Below are 20,583 nucleotides of genomic sequence, written 5' to 3' on the forward strand. Positions count from 1 at the left end.
GTTTATGTAATGGATTAACTTGAACAAACGATTGAATCGTTCGATGAGATATTCGTGAAAAAATAATAAACGAAATATAATCATTGCCTTAGAATGAATATGTTCATATCATACAACTTTGGGGAAAATCTGAATAACTTTTTGGATTAGAGGAAACTTTATTTAATTCTACTTTTTTAGGTTGAACCCGAAATGTGCATATTCAAACCTTGACTTATTTTTCTCCAGATAGAGTCCCTATTATTTAACAAACACAAAGTGAGAAGCTCATTTCAGGGACTTTGATTAGTGAAAGTTAATATTTTCAGCAATGTTTGTTATTCCTAAACACTTAGGATATTATATAGGCCCAAATACATATCATGTCTCCCCCTCCCCATCCCCCAAAATGGGTACCTTAAACGTTTGAAATACAAAAATGTCCCTCAGTTTTGCAAACAAATGTAGAAGGAATCGTTACGATTTACATGGCGGTATTCAAAGCAAAACAGAAAATTCATGTCCGAATTCCCTGAAAATTCGTAATACTCGTATCACATACAAATTAGAAATCTGAGGTAATCCTCAAAATTAATAGAAAGTCTCTGAAAGTCAAAATATGTAATGCATAGTTGTCTTGATAAGTGTTGTATATTGTCCTTTTCGATTTAAAACACAAACACACTCCATTTCAACGTACAACATTCTTGAATGTTATTAATGCCCCCCACATGCTTAATGACATATTTTCTTTATTAACGTGTGAAATGTTGGGCTTTCACCATTTCCTTCATCCACCAAAAGTATCAAAATGGGCTATACGTTACTCCTCTAAGTTACCTAATGTACGCTTCGTTTGTTAGTACAGAAAATACATATAAATTCGATGAAAATTTGATTACAACCGGATTAAAACCACAGGCATATTCATGGCCTTTGGATCCAGTAGTCTAATGGTTAAATACGTCAATTATGTTAATGGTATTTTGTGTACAGGCCTACATATACTTTGTTGAGTCACGTGTAAGATCATCTTTATAGTATAGATTTGATTTGCAAAATTATCGAAATATCCAAATATAACAAGGTAACATAGTCTGTCAGTTTTATTGTGCCACTCCCATTATTTTTAAGATGTTTTTATTGGTTGCGTAAACATGGTAAATGGAGACCTAGAGAGTGTAAATATATAGATATCAGATTATGCATTCACTGTTGTAAATATTCGGCTATTTAGCTTGTTTGGTGTGACTAATTTAACTTATAGCAGCGAAACATCCTTTCAAACTGATATCATGTTATAATATAATGTTTCAAAACAAACGTTGGCAATTAGAGGGCGTTTTCTATTACTATATGTAGGTAGCACGGTCAGGAGAGAAGCTGGCATGTGTTTTATTGCAGTGAAATATTATTTTACAACCGTTATGCAGTTTGTCTTATCATTGTCTGTTAACATATATACTGTTCAAAATATCAATTCATGGTAATATATTCATTGTAATATATATGAGCGGGCAATATATTCAAGGCGGTATTGTACACCAGTTCTTTGTTTCAGGTCAATAATAAGTTTACAGTTAGCTCCATCCGTAAGCTTTGATATTCCCTCCTCAATATTTCTTTTTAACTTAATATGTGTATGTAGCTGCATAGGCCTCATTTGTAAATATGTATTGCTATTTCGTGACATTTGTTTTGGTAATGTCCACAGTTTTGTGTGTATTTTTGTTATAGAAAATGAATTATGTACAAAGACATATCACGTTTTGCATGCTTGTCTATTTTATTATCCTGTTAATTACTGCCTGTTTAGGTTTGTACCATATTTGATACGTTGTAGATATCTTTCAAAACAAAACAATACCAGTTTACATTAAACATTTTCTAAATCTTTCAGTGTCTAAGGTTTTTTTCCTACAGCATCTATTTCGCACTCGGTTCCTATATGATATGAAATAAAGGTACAAGGGGAAACTTTTAAAAAAATCTCAGATTAAAAGTACGTACATCATCATCTTCTTTGCTTCCGGTATTCGTTTCTTAATGTTCACATTTCTCTAATGTTAACGATCTTTAACCCTAAACGACTGGGCTATTTGAGATGAATTGAGGACCGGGGGCATGATATGCATCCCCCTCCCTTCTGATCTCAGCCGCGGTTTGTGCGATCGCGCCGGAATTTGGCACACACATTCTTTACCACATAAACTACAAAATATGATTTTTTTTTTGCTAATTAGAGCAAACTTTATTCTACCTTTTTAGGCTGGAATCGAGATGTGCAACTTAAAACCTTGACTCATCCCCCCCCCCCCCCCAGATGTTTAGTATCCTTAGCATCTAATAAATAAACAGAGAGAAACTCATTTCAAGCAATTGATTAGCATTCTTAGTGAAAGTTAAGGTTTTCCATGTTTGTCCTTTCAAACAGCTTAGTTAAGGGGATATTATGTTGGCCTAAATATATTGCGATATGAAGAATTAAGCCCCTCCCCCTCCCCCCCCCCCAAAAAAAAAAAAATTATACCTAAGACATATGAAATACACCAATATCTCTCTCTCTCTCTCTCGCTTTAAAACAAATCGAGAAAGGGACGATTTACATGGCTGTATCAAAAGCAATGAAAAAAGAGAAAAGTCAAGTCCAAATTCCATGAAAACTCATTATACCCACATCACATTACAAAGTAGAAATCCGAGGTAATCCTCAAAATTAATAGAAAGTCTCTGAAAGTCATACTATTTAAAGCATAGTTGTCTTGATAGATCCTTTTTTATTAAAAACACACTCCATTTCAACGTACAAAATGCATGAATGTTATTAATAATGTTCTCCATCTGCTCAATGACATATTTTCTTTCTTAACGTGTGATATGTTTGTTAAGGCCTTCACCATTTCCCTGATCCACCATAAGTGTTGAAATTGGTACATTTGGTTTGTTAGTACTGAATTAAGATTTGATGAAAATTTGATTATAACCGGAATACAACCATAGACCTATTAACTCATGGTCATTGGATCCAGTAGTCTAATGGTTACATACATCAATTATTTTCAACGTATTTTGTGTACAGGCCTACATATAATTTCTTGCGTCATGTATAAGATCATTTTATAGAATAGACTTGGTTTGAAAAATTATCGAAATATCCAAATATAACAAGGTAACATAGTCTGTCAGTTTTATCGTGCCACCCCCATTATTTTTAAGATGTTTTTATTGGTTGCATAAATGGAGACCTAGAGAGTGTAAATATATAAAATTTCAGTTTAAACATTCACTGTTGTAAATATTCGGCTATTTAGCATGTTTGGTGTGACTATATATTACTTATAGCAGCGAAACATCCTTTCAAACTAGTATCATGTTACAATATAAATAATGTTTCAAAACGAACGTTGGCAATTAGAGCACGTTTTCTATTACTATATGTAATTACTTTATCTTGCCACCCCCATTATTTTTAAGATGTCATATTGGTTGCATAAATGGAGACCTAGAGAGTGTGAATATATAAATTTCAGATTGTACATTCACTGTTGTAAATATTCGGCTATTTAGCATGTTTGGTGTGAATAATTTTTACTTATAACAGCGAAACATCCTTTCAAACTAGTATTATGTTACAATATAAATGTTTCAAAACGAACGTTGGCAATTAGAGGACGTTTTCTATTACTATATGTAGGTAGCGCGGTCAGGATAGATGTCGGAGAGTTATTTCCTTTTCTAACTTACAATTTCGTTTATTGTCATTATGGCCGTGTAATATTTTGTACAACAGTTATGCAGTTTGTTTTATCATTTATATCTGTAAGCATGTTTTTTTATACTGTTCAAAATACCAATTCATTGAGCCACTGGTTGAGCGGGCAATAGTTAAGGCGTTATTGTACACAAATTCTTTGTTTCAAGTCAATAATAATAACTTTACATTTATTTGTAAAAAGGTGTTAATATTATGTTACTGTTGTTTGGGTAATTTCTATAGTTTTGTGTGTAAATATTTATGTTAAAAAAATTGTAAATGTACAAATACACATCACTTTTGCATGCTAGTCTATTTTATATATATATATATCATCCTTGAATTACTGCCTGTGTAGGTTTGTATCCTGGTACCATACATTTGATACTTTGCAGATATCTTTCAAAACATAACATATCCAGATTCCATAATTTTTTTCCAAGAAATTCAACAGTGTCTAAGGTTTAGTCGTACAGCATGTGTTTCGCACTCGATTCCCAGTGACATGAAGCAAAGGTACAAGGGGAAACTTTTTTAAAATCTCAGACTTTAAGTACATGATCTTCTTTGCTTCCGGTATTCGTTTATTAATGTTCACATGAGAGGAATAGTGTGTAGGTCTGTTATTCATATTTATCTAATGTTAAGGATCTTTAAGCTTTCTGACCTTTTTAGTTTTCCTTTATTTCATTTACCTATACGACGGCATATCGCCATATCAACAATATGTTATGTCGTTACTTTTATTTTGTTTTATGTTGTTCTTTAATTTGATCATTATGTTATTTCAATTGTTTTATGTCGTTCAAGCATTCTGAGATTTTGGGCTTCCCTTTATTTCTCTTCCTTACTAAAAGTCATACTTTGACATATACCATATCCACAGTGTATCTTGTAATTATTTTTATTGTGTTCATCTTGTTATTTTGACGTTTTGAGTATTGATCTTACGATATGCTGGTTGAAGGTATCATCATAAGAAATGAAAGATCGAATAATCAACCATACTGAGTTTGGTGTGGATTACTTTCACGGTTCATTATCATTGACAAATCATTTAGCCATACAGTTTTAAAACACACAAAAAACACTTATTAGAAATTATACCTCCTGGATGCACCTTTATCACTGCAAAAAAAAGAAGTACTAATTTAGCACTTGCAGTGCTTGTATAGTGACCGCACTTCGAGTGCTGATTTTCTAGTTCAAATTTGAACTAGTAAATCAGCACTGGTAGTGCAGTCACTATTCAAGCACTGAGAGTGCTAAATCAGCACTTCATTTGTTACTCAGTGTATAATAATTTAACCCATCAAATAGACTCCTTTTAATGACTTGCAAAAATAATTACATACAAGATCAACGGAGAAAGAGGAATAAAGAAATTCAAAGTTGAAAAATAGAGAAGAAAGAACTTGCCAAGAATGAAGGAAAATATGTTAACATATAGGAAACAAACGATGCATGTACATGTGTGCGATCGCTAATTAGGTGCGTGTTGGTAGTTGTGACTTCTGAGTGAATTCTGTGTTGATGGAATTGTGTGATTGCAATAACTTACGGCCATGTATAGCACTTTCACCGTCAAAGATTTTTCTGATAACTGAAAAATATAAGAATGATTAAATGTCACCGCAGCACCTTCCCGGTGAAAGAAGGAAGAAGTCAAAAGAGATCTGTACACTGTAAATAATGAAGTGCTATTTTAGCACTTAAAGTGCTTGTATAGTGACTGCACTACGAGTGCTGATTTTCTAGTTTAAATTTGAACTAAGAAATCAGCACTCGTAGTGCAGTCACTATACAAGCACTTTAAGTGCTGAATTAGCACTTAATTTTTTACAGTGTAAGGAAACAAAAAAGTCATCGGAATTCTTTATCTGCCCCCAGAACACCCCCCTCCCCATGCTTCTGGTAAGACCTTGGGAGCGTTTCATCAACATTTCCATCGACAAGCTGTCAGATCTGATAACTTTCCTTGATTTTGATTAACTGAGAAGCACTGTTACTATGGTAACTGTCGGATAAAAAAAGAACTTGTCGGGTAAAAATATCCGACAAGTCTTTTGATGAAATACTCCCCATTATTCTGGTAGGTGAAAGAGTTTGAACATGTGAGGGTGTGTGAGTGTATGGTTAGTGTCCGTGTTAGTCCACGTGAAAGCGTGTTTATACTTCTGTACACATGAAATCTAAACTTGCAAGAAATCAAAGACACACAAACAAATCTGATTCTTCATTTTATTCCATTTACCACTGTACATAATGAATATATATCTGACAATTGTCGAGTCTCTTTCAATTGTCTTCAGTCCAAGTTTGTTTAAGATGTTATCATTAATATCCCATCAAATCTTTTTCATTACAGAATTTGTCTCAAAAAATTTTCATGAAAAATTAATATAAAAAATACATTAGTATGCATGTATATTTTCCATATTCCTGTAAATAAATGCTCTTTTCTTTGAGCAACAGAAGAGTGCGGTCTTTTGGAATTCAACTATTCTACATTGGCCAATGTAGTGCAAAGGCATTTAATCGACATTTCTTCTAAAGTGGACTGGGAGTAGCACTGTAAACGGAAAAGAGCTAATCTGATTCCTATTCACATTACTCTCATAGTGAGACGAGGGACCAGTCATTTTAGAGTGGGATTTACATCTTTTGAAAGTGCATTATTGCTGTTTCCGGAGTGAAAAGTGTATATTTTACATATTTGCACTCCAGAAACAGGTAAATCCACTTCTAAAAAAATGGAAACCCCGCTCCAAAATGAGGGTCCCTCGTCTCACTCTGAGAGGAATGTGATTAGGGACCAAATTAGCTTTTTTTTTCATTTAAAGTGTATTCTTATTGTATCTACCAGTGACAAGAATAAGCTCAAAAAGTGCTCAGAAAATCACATTTTGCCTTGGCTTATTATGATAGGCCTATATTCAATACATTCTTACTTAAATTTTCAATTTAATGATTTAACTCTCAGTCAAAATGAACAGGGTAAAAGCAAGGAACATGATGTTTAACTTCCTTTCCCCGCAGTTGAAAATTCTTTAATATCTTAAATTGGGCAGGTTCATGATTACGCTGGCTGCATCATCGTTGGTCCTCACTTACGCTGTACAACTTTGAGTGTGTAGCTATCTTTCTTTGACATGAGCGAAGTATTGTCGACAGGTGGTGGAATCTGAAATTAAAAACGGGTAAAATCATATAATTATGCATAAATATAATTATAATAAGGTATCTTTAAAGAAAAAATAAGACAAATGCTTCGAATTAGAACGTAGAGAGTGAGTCGATAGCAATAGTTCTACCTTTATCAAATTCAAAGGCTAACAACGATGTGAATGTTTTGTGACATTAAGCGAAGTTTTAAAACGCCATACCCTTCTTACTTTGCATCAAATTTTAAAGAAATTATCGGTAACATAATGGGTACATTTTTCTCTCTCTCTATTCAAATAATTTTAGGCCGTGGACTTTACCTACTCAATAACATGATTTACTTGTGAACACTTATCAGACTCAAATATGCTCAAATCAACCTCCCTTCAGTAGAGATCTATCAGCTTTATCATATTTCTGGTTGATTTGACAAAATATTATCACTCAATATCAATCAAACTTAACAGTTTTGTGAGACATACAAGAAAAAGAATGAAATGACAGAACGATATTCTTTCATGTTTAAACGGGTATGTCGCGAAAAATGGCCAGGGCCCTTTGAGCCCCCCCCCCCCTCCACCACCACCAGTCTATAATAAAAAGAGATGTAAAAAGATGAAGAATGTTGATAACAGCTGACACTGAAAGAGCCTCGGACCCCCATACTTTGTAATGCTAAATTAAGCCTAAAAGAATAACCGAAGTCAGCTATAAAACGGAACACTAGACTCACACCCTGTTTATGGTTAAGTGTATCTACGATGTAAATACCTTGGTAAGTGGTGAAATCTCAAAACGAACTTCTTGGAGAGATCGGACAAGCGCCATCTTTGCCTCCATGAGTGCGAATCTCATTCCGAGACAGATACGAGGACCAGCACCGAAAGGCATCCAGGTAAATGGGTTACGACCCTCACGATTCTCCTTGGTGAATCTTATGAGGGGTGTGGAAAGGGGAGTAAGGAAGGTAAAAAGAATGGGGGAAATGCTGAGTTACATTGCCATCAAAACATTGGTCCGTATAAATTATTTTGAACTCGCGTTTGAGTTTAACTCTGTTCGAAGGTTGGATAGCAATGGTGGCACTCATCAGGCCATCTGTCACTCAGATCATTCACAGCTGTCTAGGGTTAATGACTAAACTAGTTATCATTGCAAGCATAACAGTCAGACCGCAGGTCCCTATGCTAATGAGCAAAAAGGCCAGATTCATCCAAATCATCTCGTGACTGAATCCTCCTCCTTGCAAAATCTCGTGATTCGTGAGATTTTCTTTCTCAAAGAATTTACCTGTTTTAACCTCAAGTTAAATGAAATATTATTGCACCATCAAACAGAGTAAAAGTTACTCTTTCATATTGGTCATTTATTTTGTATACAATATTTGGTTAAATAAGTAAATTTCTGGCCTGAAAATGTGCCTCAAAACTGAATTTTCTTCCTCTGTTTTCTTTTGCAAATTTCGCAAAACTTGTTATTTTGAGCCTCAATGATATCTATATCACCATAAAGCTGAATTTCTGTACTTTCTCACAATACCACTCTTGATATGCAGCACCTTTTAATCTGGTCAAGATCACACTTTTCCCAATAAGGTACAAGACGAGATTTCTGAAATTTTGTACTTGCATGAAATCCAGAGTTCTGATTGGCTGGATAAGGTTCACAGAACTACAGGCGCGGGGTATTTGAGGAGATTACCACATGGGAAGTGTGACCTTCCCACGAACCCAGGCACTGGGACCGTTGGAATTTGCCATTGTGTGGTCTCTTTGACCAATCAGAGTGCAGTATTCTTGTTTTCAAACTGCTTTATGTACTTGACAAATGAAAAGTGTGATCTTGACCCGATTAAACCAATTCTTATTTTGAAACCTATATCATTTCAAAGCATACATATTCAGCTTTATCATGATATAAAAATCATTTGGGCTCAAACAAAAATAAAGTGTGAAAATAGCAGCTTTTTTCAGGTGAAAATATTTCTTTTGTAGCATATTTTAGATCAAAATTTTAACCTATATTACAAAATCTTTGAATAAATCCAAACACATGACCTGAAAGAATGATTCTTCTTCTTTACAATGGTACCAAATTCATGAAATTCGATGCACAATTAGAGCAGCAATGACCGAATGAGAAGAGGTGTTTTGGTCCTCATCAAGCTCATTAAATATGCAAAACATCTCAAGTCATGAATATCACTTGGATGAAAGAAGCCACTTTCTTGGGACCTGCAGTCTGACTGATAAAATGATGAGAGCATAGAGAGTATAAGAAAGCTAAAATTTTAACAAAGTTTCGACATTTGGGGCTTCACATAATTCTGGCACAGAGTTAGACAACAGCCTATAAACCAGACTTCAGAATACGGCCATTATATGTCTCAGCTCTGACTACACCGCGTACTACATACCCAGGCTTTAGCCCTTCAGCATAGATACGTATCCTGATCAGGTGCTCGACCATTCAAGGAATTCCTTCCTACCGGTAGTACACCCGGATGGAGAGTGGCGAAAAAAAATATACCGTCAAAAATGGGGCGAAATTAAATGAAAATTGAAAAGCCAGAGGGAGGCGCCATAGCCCAGTCGGGGGGGGGGTCGGATTCCGGTGACCCGGATTCGATTCCCACTTGGTCGTGCTCTTTGGTAAGGTATTAATCCTCATTACCAGGTCCCTCGTACAGGACTTTAAGTCATCGGTCCTCTGGTTGCTTGCTAACAAGCATTCATGCTTTCTTAGCAATTATAGAAAAAATCATTCACATTAGCCATATGAAAACAATGAATGTATTCCCAGCTCACACATCTGTACACTCTAAAAAAAGAAGATCTAATTTAGCTCTTAAAGAGCGTATATAGTGACTGCACTTCGCAGTGCTGATTTTTCTCGTTCAAATTTGAAGGAGACAAATCAGCGCTCCGAAATGCAGTCACTATACACGCTCTTTAAGAGCTAAATTAGATCTTCGTTTTTTAGAGTGTAGCCAGTTGTTTACTCTCCCATACCTGTCTGGGTCAAACTTGAGAGGGTCAGGCCAGTGGGTATGGTCTCGCTGAATGGAGTATGTTGGTATCCAAATCTGAATTCCCTTGTCAATCCTACAACCGTTGTACGTACACGTCTCACCACATTCCCGGTCAGATCTGTCAAGTCAAAGAGAATAATGAAGTATGAAATGATGGACGTATAGGTCCATGATGAATGTTAGTAACAAAGATAATTATGAAACAGAGAAAGGGAGAGACGGAGAGCGAAAGGATGAAAAATGATTTAGACTCGGATGTTAAATAAGAACGCTATGACACTCACTATTCATTTTGTTTATATTTTTTATTGTTTGAACTATACAATACAATATTTCAATTTTTACAGATGGCGAACTTGATTAAACCACAAAATGTTTTTAAAATGGTAACTATTTCATATAATGAAATACAAAATATTGTGAATGTGTGATGTCATCTACCCCCTCATTTGCATACTAACCAAGGATGTCTTTTGTGAAATTAACAGAAAATTACAAATGTCATAACTTTCTTATTTTACATCCAATTTTAATTTGCAGCGTTATGCTTCTTAGAAATTTCCCATTTATACAAATCCACTTTTACTGAACGTACAGTTGTCCTTTAGATTATCATCATCATTTTCGAGTAATTATAATCATTATTTTCGAATAATTATGTAAAAAATGCACAGAATGGCGACCTATTAAATTCAGTCACTTTTGAGCTTTTTTTAAATCATTTTTAGAGTGATTGACTTACAGGACTCCAGGTGGGTATATCCTCAGCACCTCACACACCACCTGATCCAAATAAGGCATCTTGGAGATTGACGTATAGCTGACGTCATCACGTTTTGGTACGACGTCATCAATCTCGGCAATGAGCTTGTCTTGACAGTCAGGGTTAGAGGCCAGTAAGTAGGAGGCATAGGTCAAAAGAGTCGCAGTAGTCTCGTACCCAGCCGAAAGGAATATAATGGACTAAAACGAATGATAATGACAATGCCTAACTAATTCTCTTAATCGCAATGATTGACCAACAAGATTGTCGATTAAATCTAACAAATTTAGAATTTTATCTTTTCCTCTAACTAATTTTTTATTGGCTCCAAACAACAATGTTAGATTGATATATAATCTTTAGAAATTTGCATAGTAATCGTAACAAAATCACAAATAAGGGTGACGATAATCATTATAAAGATCACACTTTGACAGGAGCGATGCAATTTTTATCGTTTTTTTTTAGGGTTGGCAAGATTGGACTACCCATACGACTTACTGTTTTATTTTCTCATATATCACGAAATGGATTTCATGAAGGGGAAATTAACAGAAAAGGGGATACATGTATAGAAAATGGATGACAATGAAGTGGCAATATGTCAACCCTGAATTCCATTATAATAGCCCATATATATGAATTATATTTTCCTGTTCCTCCCCATTATCACGAATGTCATGGCTGGTACAATTAAAACAACATTATATATATGTAAATAATAAACATGATAAAGCAGGCAAAAATAGTTGAATAATGAAGACATAAAATAAGAGAACGAGAAAAGTATATCGAACAAAAAGAATCATTGACAAGATTCAAACGAACAAATAGAAATAATATCAGGAAGAGCAGAGGCAATGAACATGAATAAAATCAAGGGATTGAAATGAATAAAATCACTAGCGTACCTACGGGGGAGGCAGACTGCCCCCCTGACGAGTCTTGAAGACCTTTTTTTTTTTTTTTTTTTTTTGCTTGTCAAATTTTTTTCTGGTACGAAATCCTTTATTTGGGGTTGAAGACCTTTCTTTTTTCTTTTTTTTTTTTTGCTGTCAATTTTTTTGGCGGACGAATTTGCCCCCCCCCCCTGTGGAAAATCCTAGGTACGCCACTGAATAAAATCAAAAGAAATAATCACGAGAGGATTATCTTTACCTGCCCAAATAGTTCCTCCTTCGTCAAATATTTCTTAGTTTTGGTCGAAACGCTTTCCTCAGCTCCTGCGTCTTTAAAATACTTGTTATGGACGTCATCGTCGTCGTTCTCGATCACCATCTTGGCTTTTCCATTTTTAGCGTCAATCAAAAGCTGCAGGAAGTCTTTTCCCTGTGTGTTTACAAAAAGAAGTAATGTGATATAGGCCTAACAAAAAATGTAAAAGTGTACAGACGCAGTATTCAAATTACAATTCTACCGAACAGAAGTGGATAGGCCTACTGTTTGATCTCGGGAAGGTATTGTCATTCCATACCAATATCAAAAATACATTTAATTTAGTTTTTCTAATATTTTCAGAGATCTTATGTAGATATATTTTTCATACATAACGCCTCGGACGAGAAAAAAGCCTTTTAGCAAGAGATAAAGCTTTTGAAAATAGACGCAACAGGGAGTTTGTTTACAGTTAGAGGGGAAAACTTCAAGAGAGTCCTGCACACTACACTCTAAAAAATGTTGGGCAACATACGGTCCACACAACAATTGGTTAAAACTTTATCCAATTCTGGGTAGTTTTACACCAATAATATGTGCTTTGGGTGAAAACTACACAGTATTGGTTGAAAACTACCCAGAGTTGGATAAATTTTTTAACCAATTGTTGTGTGGACCGTATGTTGCCCAACATTTTAAGAGTGTACAATTTGAGAAAAAATATAACCAAGCTCCGACTGAGCGCTCATAATCTACCAATAGAAACAGGGAGGTACAAAAGACCGGAGAAGATAGCACCTAACCTGAGATTTTGTGAAGATTGTAATTTGAATTATGTCGGGGATGAGTTCCACATTATAATGAAATGTAACAAATATAAAGATTTGCGTAAAGATTTTTTTGAAAAGATAATTACCTTCAATATTAGGTTTACTGAAATGGAGTGCCAGGAAAAATTTATCTACATCATGAAATTGGAAACTGAAGCCTTGATTAAATTATTTTGTTCTTTTGTCCAAAACAGAATTGCTATCAGGGGTGATTTCTGAGTACTTAAAATATAAACCGCGGTTGATATTTTAAGTACTCAGAAATCACCCCATGGTAAACACTTTGAAGTAATATATTCGCAATATTTTTTACACAATGAGTTTACATGTAAATGCCATTCTTCTCATTCTTCCTCTCTTTCCCGCTCTCTCAATTTTCGAACTTCTTTCCTATTTATTTTCCTTTCCTCTCTCACATTCTTTATGTTTTCTTTATCTTTTCTTGGATATCAGTCTCTATATTCATTGTCAAAATATCTATCCGAATGATTCCTATGTTTATTGTGTATATTTGTATATAATTTATGAGTTGTTTCTTTTTTTCTTTCTTTTTTTTCTTTTTGACGAAATACTATTTTGTTTTTGTTTATTTGCTTATTCCTTGCATTGTATATTTGTCTTGTATCATTTTGTACTTCTTGTTATGAACAATATATTGGCAATTGCCAGTGAAGTTCTAATAAATTCAATTCAATTCAATTCATTTATATAAGAAGGGCGCGAAATACACAGTTTGAATCATTCCCGAGAGAGGCTTTTATGCATTTTTTTATGTTTTCATCATAGATCATGGTAATGTTGATAGGATTAGGATCATTCTTCTTATGTTATTTTTGTATCTGTATATATGTTTTATAATCAAGGTAAAATTAAAATATTTACCACTTATTATGACAGATCACCCTCATTATTATCATTATCAAATAAAATCGAAATAGAAAAACAGACCTGTTCGGATGGTTGACTTTCCCTCATCGCAACTGTCTTCTCTGTAACGTCATGAAAGAAATCGATGACATCTTTCGGGAAAAGCGTGAAGTTGAAGAACTCGAAGATAGGCCGCAGGGATGGCATGAAAGCTGAAGGTCAATTCAAGGTCATTTGAACGTTAATTGTGCCTTTGTACGATTCTTGCGACTTATTTAAAACAAATTAATTTAGAACTTAGAACGCCAAATCATCTTATCGTCACATTTACATGAAATATGCACTTGTTTCGTAAAGGAATTGACCGGAATTGTACGGAGATTTAAAACATAATTTTTCGTGAAGATGAGTAATTGAAGTAGAAGATTTGTATGTCTATATTGGTATTTCTGCCATTAGAATTATCAGAAAAATGTATTTATAAAATATCAGATTTAGACGTAGATCGCTCTTGTTGGATTCCCAGATGAATGTGAGTGTAATAAATGAATGTAATAAATTAACATAAATATGCTCCCGCTATTCTCGGCTAATCTGAAGACGATTTAAACTAGAGTTCGTCATGTTCGTTGGCGCCACAGAAAATGACTGAGCCACACTTCACTATTTTGATTGGATTAAAGATAAATTCCAGTTGTGGGGACGATCTCAAAATGGCTTTTTACAGAATTTAATATAATGATCACCAAAGTGTCTGTTTGTATGAATAAATAATATGTGCCAAAGGATTCTGGAAGAAATTGTGTAATTGCTAAGAAATAAGCAAAATAAGCGCGGATTCTGTCACTTCCGTCGGGTCTTTATTCCAGCAATAATAATACACTGTCCAACGTGTGCCTATCTGTGTTGGCGATCTTCAGTGTGATCGTTTTTAGCTTAGATATTATGATTTCACAAAGTTCAGTTTATCTAACTGTACCAGATCTAGATCCACGATGATATAGTAATACTTAATTTGGTTTTACAGACTTTCTCACGAAATCAGTATTTTACTGCAGCTACTGTCATTTAGCAAGCCACCGATATATGTCTCTATGTATTAGGGCATGTACATATTTGAATAGAATGTCTTGCTTAAATTGTTTGAATTTCTATTTTAGAAGAAAAACTCTCTTACAAACAGCCATGAAAACCGGCGACGTGAAAGAAATTTCGAAAAGTTTCGCTGCGTTCTTGACGAAGGGGTCATTTTTGTCCTTCTGTGAGTTGACCTTCAGACCGAAAGCACAGCTTGCCAGTGCGTCCATAACGAAACTCCCAAACAACCTGTTAGAAAAGAAGATACAGAGTATAGAAGAGAGGAAATTATAAAAATAAGATGGTGAATGAGGTTAAAGAAAAGTGAAAAAAGAGAAGAGTAGAAATGCAATCAATGTAACGAGTTTATTAAAATATATAAGCATTTATTTCTATCTCTGTACATTCACACAAAGATTGTATACTGTCTCAGCACCAATGTATTAAATGTTTCGTCAAAGATAACACTTCGGAAGAACCATCAAGGTATTAAAATTTTGTTTTTCTGGCTATGGCAAGATGCATATGGTCGCGCTTTTAAAGTGTTGAGACGCACAAACCAAGAGATGCATACGTTCATACATTGGGTTATTTCAAGTTCGGTTTTCGGTGTTGGTGTTGGTGTTGAGAGCGTAAAAAGGCCGCTGAACCGAGCTAAATCATCTCAACTTCACGCGAGAAGCCTCGACGACGAAAATGAAATCTGAGAGAAATGCATTAAATTCTCATCGTACAGAATACAAATGTTTTAATTAATTAAAGAATTCGAAAGAGTGAACATTATTCTTCATCAAAATATATACAGCTTAAATGATTTGTACTCATCTAAACTGTAAAAGCTAATTTAACGGGGATGTTTCATCGTGTTCGCCGCCTGTTCACGAGCTTGAGATTGCCAACACCAACACCGAACTTGAAATCATGATTTTCCCAATCCCTGGGGGTTGGTGTTGGTGAATGGGGAAATTGCACGTAGATCGTCAACACCATGCAGCCGCAGTGCTGGGTTCAGCAGACGACATTCAACACCAGCATTCAACACGATCTGCCGGAAATACGTCATATTTTCCGAGGTCAATTCCAACACCAGCCTGATTTCAAGTACGGTGTTGTGGCTAGTGTTGGTGTTGTCACAACACCTACACCAGATTTCAACACCGTACTTGAAATCACCCACTGGACTAGTACCATAGAGAGTATACATCTCTATGACTAGTACTCATCAATTAAAGGATGGAGAGAGGCACTAGCGTACCTAAGGGAGGGGCAGACTGCCCCCCCCCCCCGTGACGAGTCACAACGCATGCACTCATGCAGGGGACGTACCCCTGCCCCCCCCCCCCCTGACGAGTTTTTTTCTGGTACGAAATGTCCTTTATTTGCGGTTGAAAACCTTTTTTTTTTTTTTTCTTTTTTGCTTGTCAATTTTTTCTGTTACGAAATCCTTTATTTGTGGTTGACCTTTTTTTTTGCTCGTCAAATTTTATATCCTCCAAAAAATGTGCCCCACCCCCTCTTGGAAAATCCTTGGTACGCCGCTAGAGAGGGGTAATAAAGTCACCCCTTAAATTGGCCTTGAATAGGCGTTAATTGCAAACGTAAATAACGTCATAGTGACAATTGTAGGCTTACTTTATTTTAATAAGAAAAAAAGGTGAATGCTTTTGAGGAAAAAAATGTGATCGCGCTTGTCTAGCCCCTGGCCATGCTGGCTGGGAGAGGTAATAATTACCCATCAAACCCACACTCTCCTGCAACTCTCAGAATGCGACTTACTCCTGTGTTTCGACGTTCCCACCATCCTTAGAAGACTTGTGTAGCTTCTCGACCATCGTGTCTGCACATTCATTGATTATATCAGACATCTAATAAAGAAAAAGCATAACGCATAGAATTAAAAACAAATTTTGATGCAAGAGAAGGGAGGAATAATGATATGTTGCACAGCCACACTGTCATGACTGTGTTTCATAATCAACACATTGCTACTCAAAGTATAACTGTGGGTAACAAGGAATGGCACACACTCACTATTTCTTTTGCTTCATGAAATATCAAAATATTTCGAATTTGTATATTTGATAAAAGTCTTTTCGATCATAATAATTCAAATTTGGCCTAGCATGCCTAATAGATGTTCTAAATTGTGTAAACGTAGTAGGAAGAAAAATGAAGAACTGCATTTCTTAAATAAGGAAGTACATGTCCGTGTAGGATGTCATGGGATTGATGATTATGCATACTACCCATATTTTGCATATAGGTAAAAATAAGAGAAAGTTAGAGATTCTACAGCTTGTTATATCACGCCAGTTTTATGCTTTCTCTAGGTCTTCAAATGCCGTCTTGATGAAACAGTCCGATGTTTGGGCAAAGCCTAGACATCTTATTTCACATAATTCTTAATTCAATTCAATTTTCCTCTTCAATATTTAGACGCATGCCATGTCTCATTGCATTAAAAGTACAGTTTGGTATGTGAATGAAATCGGACTGTATACCATTTTCATTTTCTTTCCCGTGAAGGATGGTGTCATGACGTCACGAACTCTCTTCCACTGGGCATCTCTGAGTAAGAAGAGGGCGGTGTCTAGAGATCCAGAACCTAGCGGTAAAGGCTGGAAAAAATGGAAACAAAATTATGGTTGCTATGTGGCTTCAATGGATTGCTGACAGTAAACTTTTTTTAGAAACCGTCATTTACTTTACTTATTCGATCGTTATTGTATATTACATCATACAAAATGGCTGGAAATGTATGGCACCAACGACTGGGTATAAATAAAGCCAGGGTAATAATATCCGAGTCCTTTGGAAGCGCATAGGGACTGACATAATGCGATATGCGCTATTCAAGAACTGCCTTAATATTATAAATACAATCTTCCCCTTTTCCAACTTCCTGTTCCTTTTCTCTTACCCCTCCGCCCCCCCCCCACCCCCCTCTTCGTTCTGCTCTTCATCTTCTTATTTCTTCTTCCACTCTGAGTACAGACCACCTTCTGGGGCCCATTGCAGAAAGAGTTGCGATCAAACGCAACTCAAAAAAAATCTTGCGCAACTTGATTTTCAGCCAATGAAGCACCCGTATTCGGGACTTGCGCTTGTTATTTTGACTTGCGTTTAAACGCAACTATTTCTGCAACAGGCCCCTGATGTATTATCGTACTGTGGAGGTTCTACAGGAGACTGGCTTTTCTTCGCCAGCTTCCTCTCCGCTTTCTTTCTTTTATCCTTTGCTACCTTCCTTTTCCTTTTTCTAACTCTCCTAATTTTCATCACCGTCGTCATCACCGACGATCATCTTCGCAATCATTATTATCAATCTATTACTTAATAATCATTACCATCATCGGCACTTTCTTTTCACAACAAACATCCAGGAAGAGCCGTCATTACATCAATGGCTCAGAATAAGAAGTTCCGTATTATTTCCGTTGGTGATCTTGATATCGAATTAAAGCATATCAAACCAAGCACCTAAACATGATATTAATATCATTCACGAATTCCTTCTTTCTTTTTTCCTTTCTTTTTAGAAAAAAGCAAAAATACCACCATCTGGTCATTGCTTTCTTTACCTAATGTTCCTTTCGTGAAAGGGCAACCAGGAAAGTTGCTAAATTCATATGGCAAACTGCCGTCTGTATGTATTTCTAAATTTCTTTCGAACCTCCCTTTCTATTAATCAAGGCAACACGATTGTTGGTAATAATAAGATATATAAAATAATTCTCACAAATTTGTTGTAGAACTTGTGAAAGTCCTTGACCATGATGTTTCGCAGCATGTGGAGATCGCTAATTACTAGGACCGGTCGTCTAAACATGTAGATACCCACAACGGGACCATATTTCTCACTGTACTCTCCAAGTACTTCGAAGATTGGCTGCATTCAATGAAAAAAATAATACATTATGGCTTGTATGGGACTATAATAGAGTATCAAATTGAGTTTACCCCAAAAGGGAATTTTCTACAGAAATTATGAGTTAAAATTTCGTACTGAAATATCGTTGTTATTTACATTATTATTTTTTTTCATTTAAATTTGTTGCTTTCAGAATAAAATTGTTTAAAATTATATGTTCTTGGTTTTATGACAAATTCATTTACGTTCTCATTTTAGTCATAGGCGCTTTTACCCTCGTTGATTGGAGGCGATATCAGTATGGTTTCAGCATGGGTTTTAACCCCTTTTGCATTAACTCGAATTACCAGCATAATTATAGCAATAAAATTAGATTGTTTTTATAACTACTACAGTAGCATAAAATGTTGCAAAGAAGAATTAAGATTTCTAAGAGTTCCCCTAAAATAATAGAAGTATATTTAATATACGGTTGATAAAATCACATGGAATCTACTTATATTAGATACTAGATTTCAATCTACTTTGAAAATTTAAATTTACATTTCTTTTTATTCTACTACTGCAACCCATAATTATGAAAGCAATCGGTTTGTTTTCAGACCAAATTTAAGATCGCCAATATGCGGCTGTTGAAAGGGATAACCTCTTCAAGGTTCAAGGTTCTAGTGTACAGAAATATAAATGTATATGTTTTCATCGGTATAAAAAGAAATATATTCCCTTTCCATAGTGTGTGTTCTCACATGTTACAGAACTATGTCAACTCACCCTGCCAAAGTCCATTGCGTTGCCAAAAATCGGTTTGGGAGGTGGGCCTGGAATACCAAGCCGTTTGAAGTATGTATGCGTCCAGAAATCATAGCTATAATAAAACAAAAATACAGAATTTTAAAAGACAAAACAGTTTTGAAATTAAGAAAAATGTATATAACGAACTATTGATCCACTTCATGCGCATTCTCAGCATGGTGACCTTCTATCAACAATTTTACTTTGATCAACAAATATGTCTCCAAGCAAAATTACATGTAAGACTAGCACATACAAAACTTGCTCTTTCAGTACACAAGGCATGGGTAGGCTGCCTTTTTGTAGACCCTTAACTCGAGCACAGCAGACTAGTATGAGGTAGGCCTAGATGGTGATAACATACAGAGAGGGAAAGAGATGCGGGTTTATTTTTTGAGGGCGGCTGTAGCTCATCATGCATCCTTCATATTTGTCGATGGCGCGCGAATGTTAATTCCGTCAATGCAGGACATGAAAACAATGACTTAATCAATAGTACAATGGTAACAAAATAACCTTCTCAATTATAGATATAATTTCAGACACCACATTTATCTTAGATACAAATACCAATTTGTACACTATACTTACATGAAGAATATGACGATTGTAGCAACAGTAAGATAGAGGGTGGTTAGCGAGAAGAACCCACTTATAATCTCTAAAACAGCCATATCGATCCTGTCACTATTTGCTTTCTCGACTTGGTCCCTCGATTCTTCTGAAAGCATACCAATACTTTAATAGTAGAAACTCCCTGGTAGAACTGTATCAAAATCGCATTAAAATTGCAGATGCTTCAGCTCTCCGATTTGAAAGATTCCCTGTTACTGTTACGGTCTCCGTTTGTTTAACTTTGTTATGGCAAAGTGTCTTCGGTCTTTGGTTATGGTCCCGGGGACGTCGCCACGAAGTGTTAGGGCTGCCGCAGTAAGGTTTTGTTATGACGTTGAAACAGGTGTAAGCATTGTTACAAAAAGCCCTTGCAGCTCCGGATCCCAGGACAATCCCCTCATGTAGCTCAGAATACACACACACAGTCCGTATCGTGTTCGCACAATTTGCATTGTGTGTGTGTCTACCTGGCAGGAGACATGGAGAATGATGGCAGGATATCAATAGAGTGCGACTTTCATGACCTTTGGTGTATTGACACTGTCTGCTGAGCTAATAATAACCTGGGTCTTACCAAGGAGATATCTCCTTGGTCTTACCCGGGGAACAACACCTTGAGCAATGAGTGTGATCTATTCTAGGTCATGTCTTCTATTATGACTTTATGACTTATGAATTAAAATT

At 35.6% G+C, this 20,583-nt stretch overlaps 1 protein-coding gene across 1 annotated transcript; it reads right to left on the reverse strand.

Moving 5' to 3' along the window:
* Positions 1-5,961: 5,961 nt before the first annotated feature.
* LOC129266442 (cytochrome P450 3A6-like) lies at positions 5,962-20,364 on the reverse strand. The gene is made up of 12 exons (XM_064103403.1): positions 19,876-20,364; positions 19,264-19,357; positions 18,361-18,510; positions 17,123-17,239; positions 16,398-16,486; positions 14,722-14,870; positions 13,626-13,756; positions 11,851-12,021; positions 10,672-10,892; positions 9,910-10,047; positions 7,670-7,832; positions 5,962-6,917 (listed from the first exon to the last, which is right to left on the reverse strand). Exons 1-12 carry the CDS (start codon positions 20,013-20,015, stop codon positions 6,840-6,842), a joined length of 1,641 nt encoding a protein of 546 aa, XP_063959473.1. The 5' UTR covers positions 20,016-20,364; the 3' UTR covers positions 5,962-6,839.
* Positions 20,365-20,583: the final 219 nt, after the last annotated feature.

Source organism: Lytechinus pictus, chromosome 8 (assembly GCF_037042905.1).
Source record: "Lytechinus pictus isolate F3 Inbred chromosome 8, Lp3.0, whole genome shotgun sequence".
Classification (NCBI taxonomy): domain Eukaryota; kingdom Metazoa; phylum Echinodermata; class Echinoidea; order Temnopleuroida; family Toxopneustidae; genus Lytechinus; species Lytechinus pictus.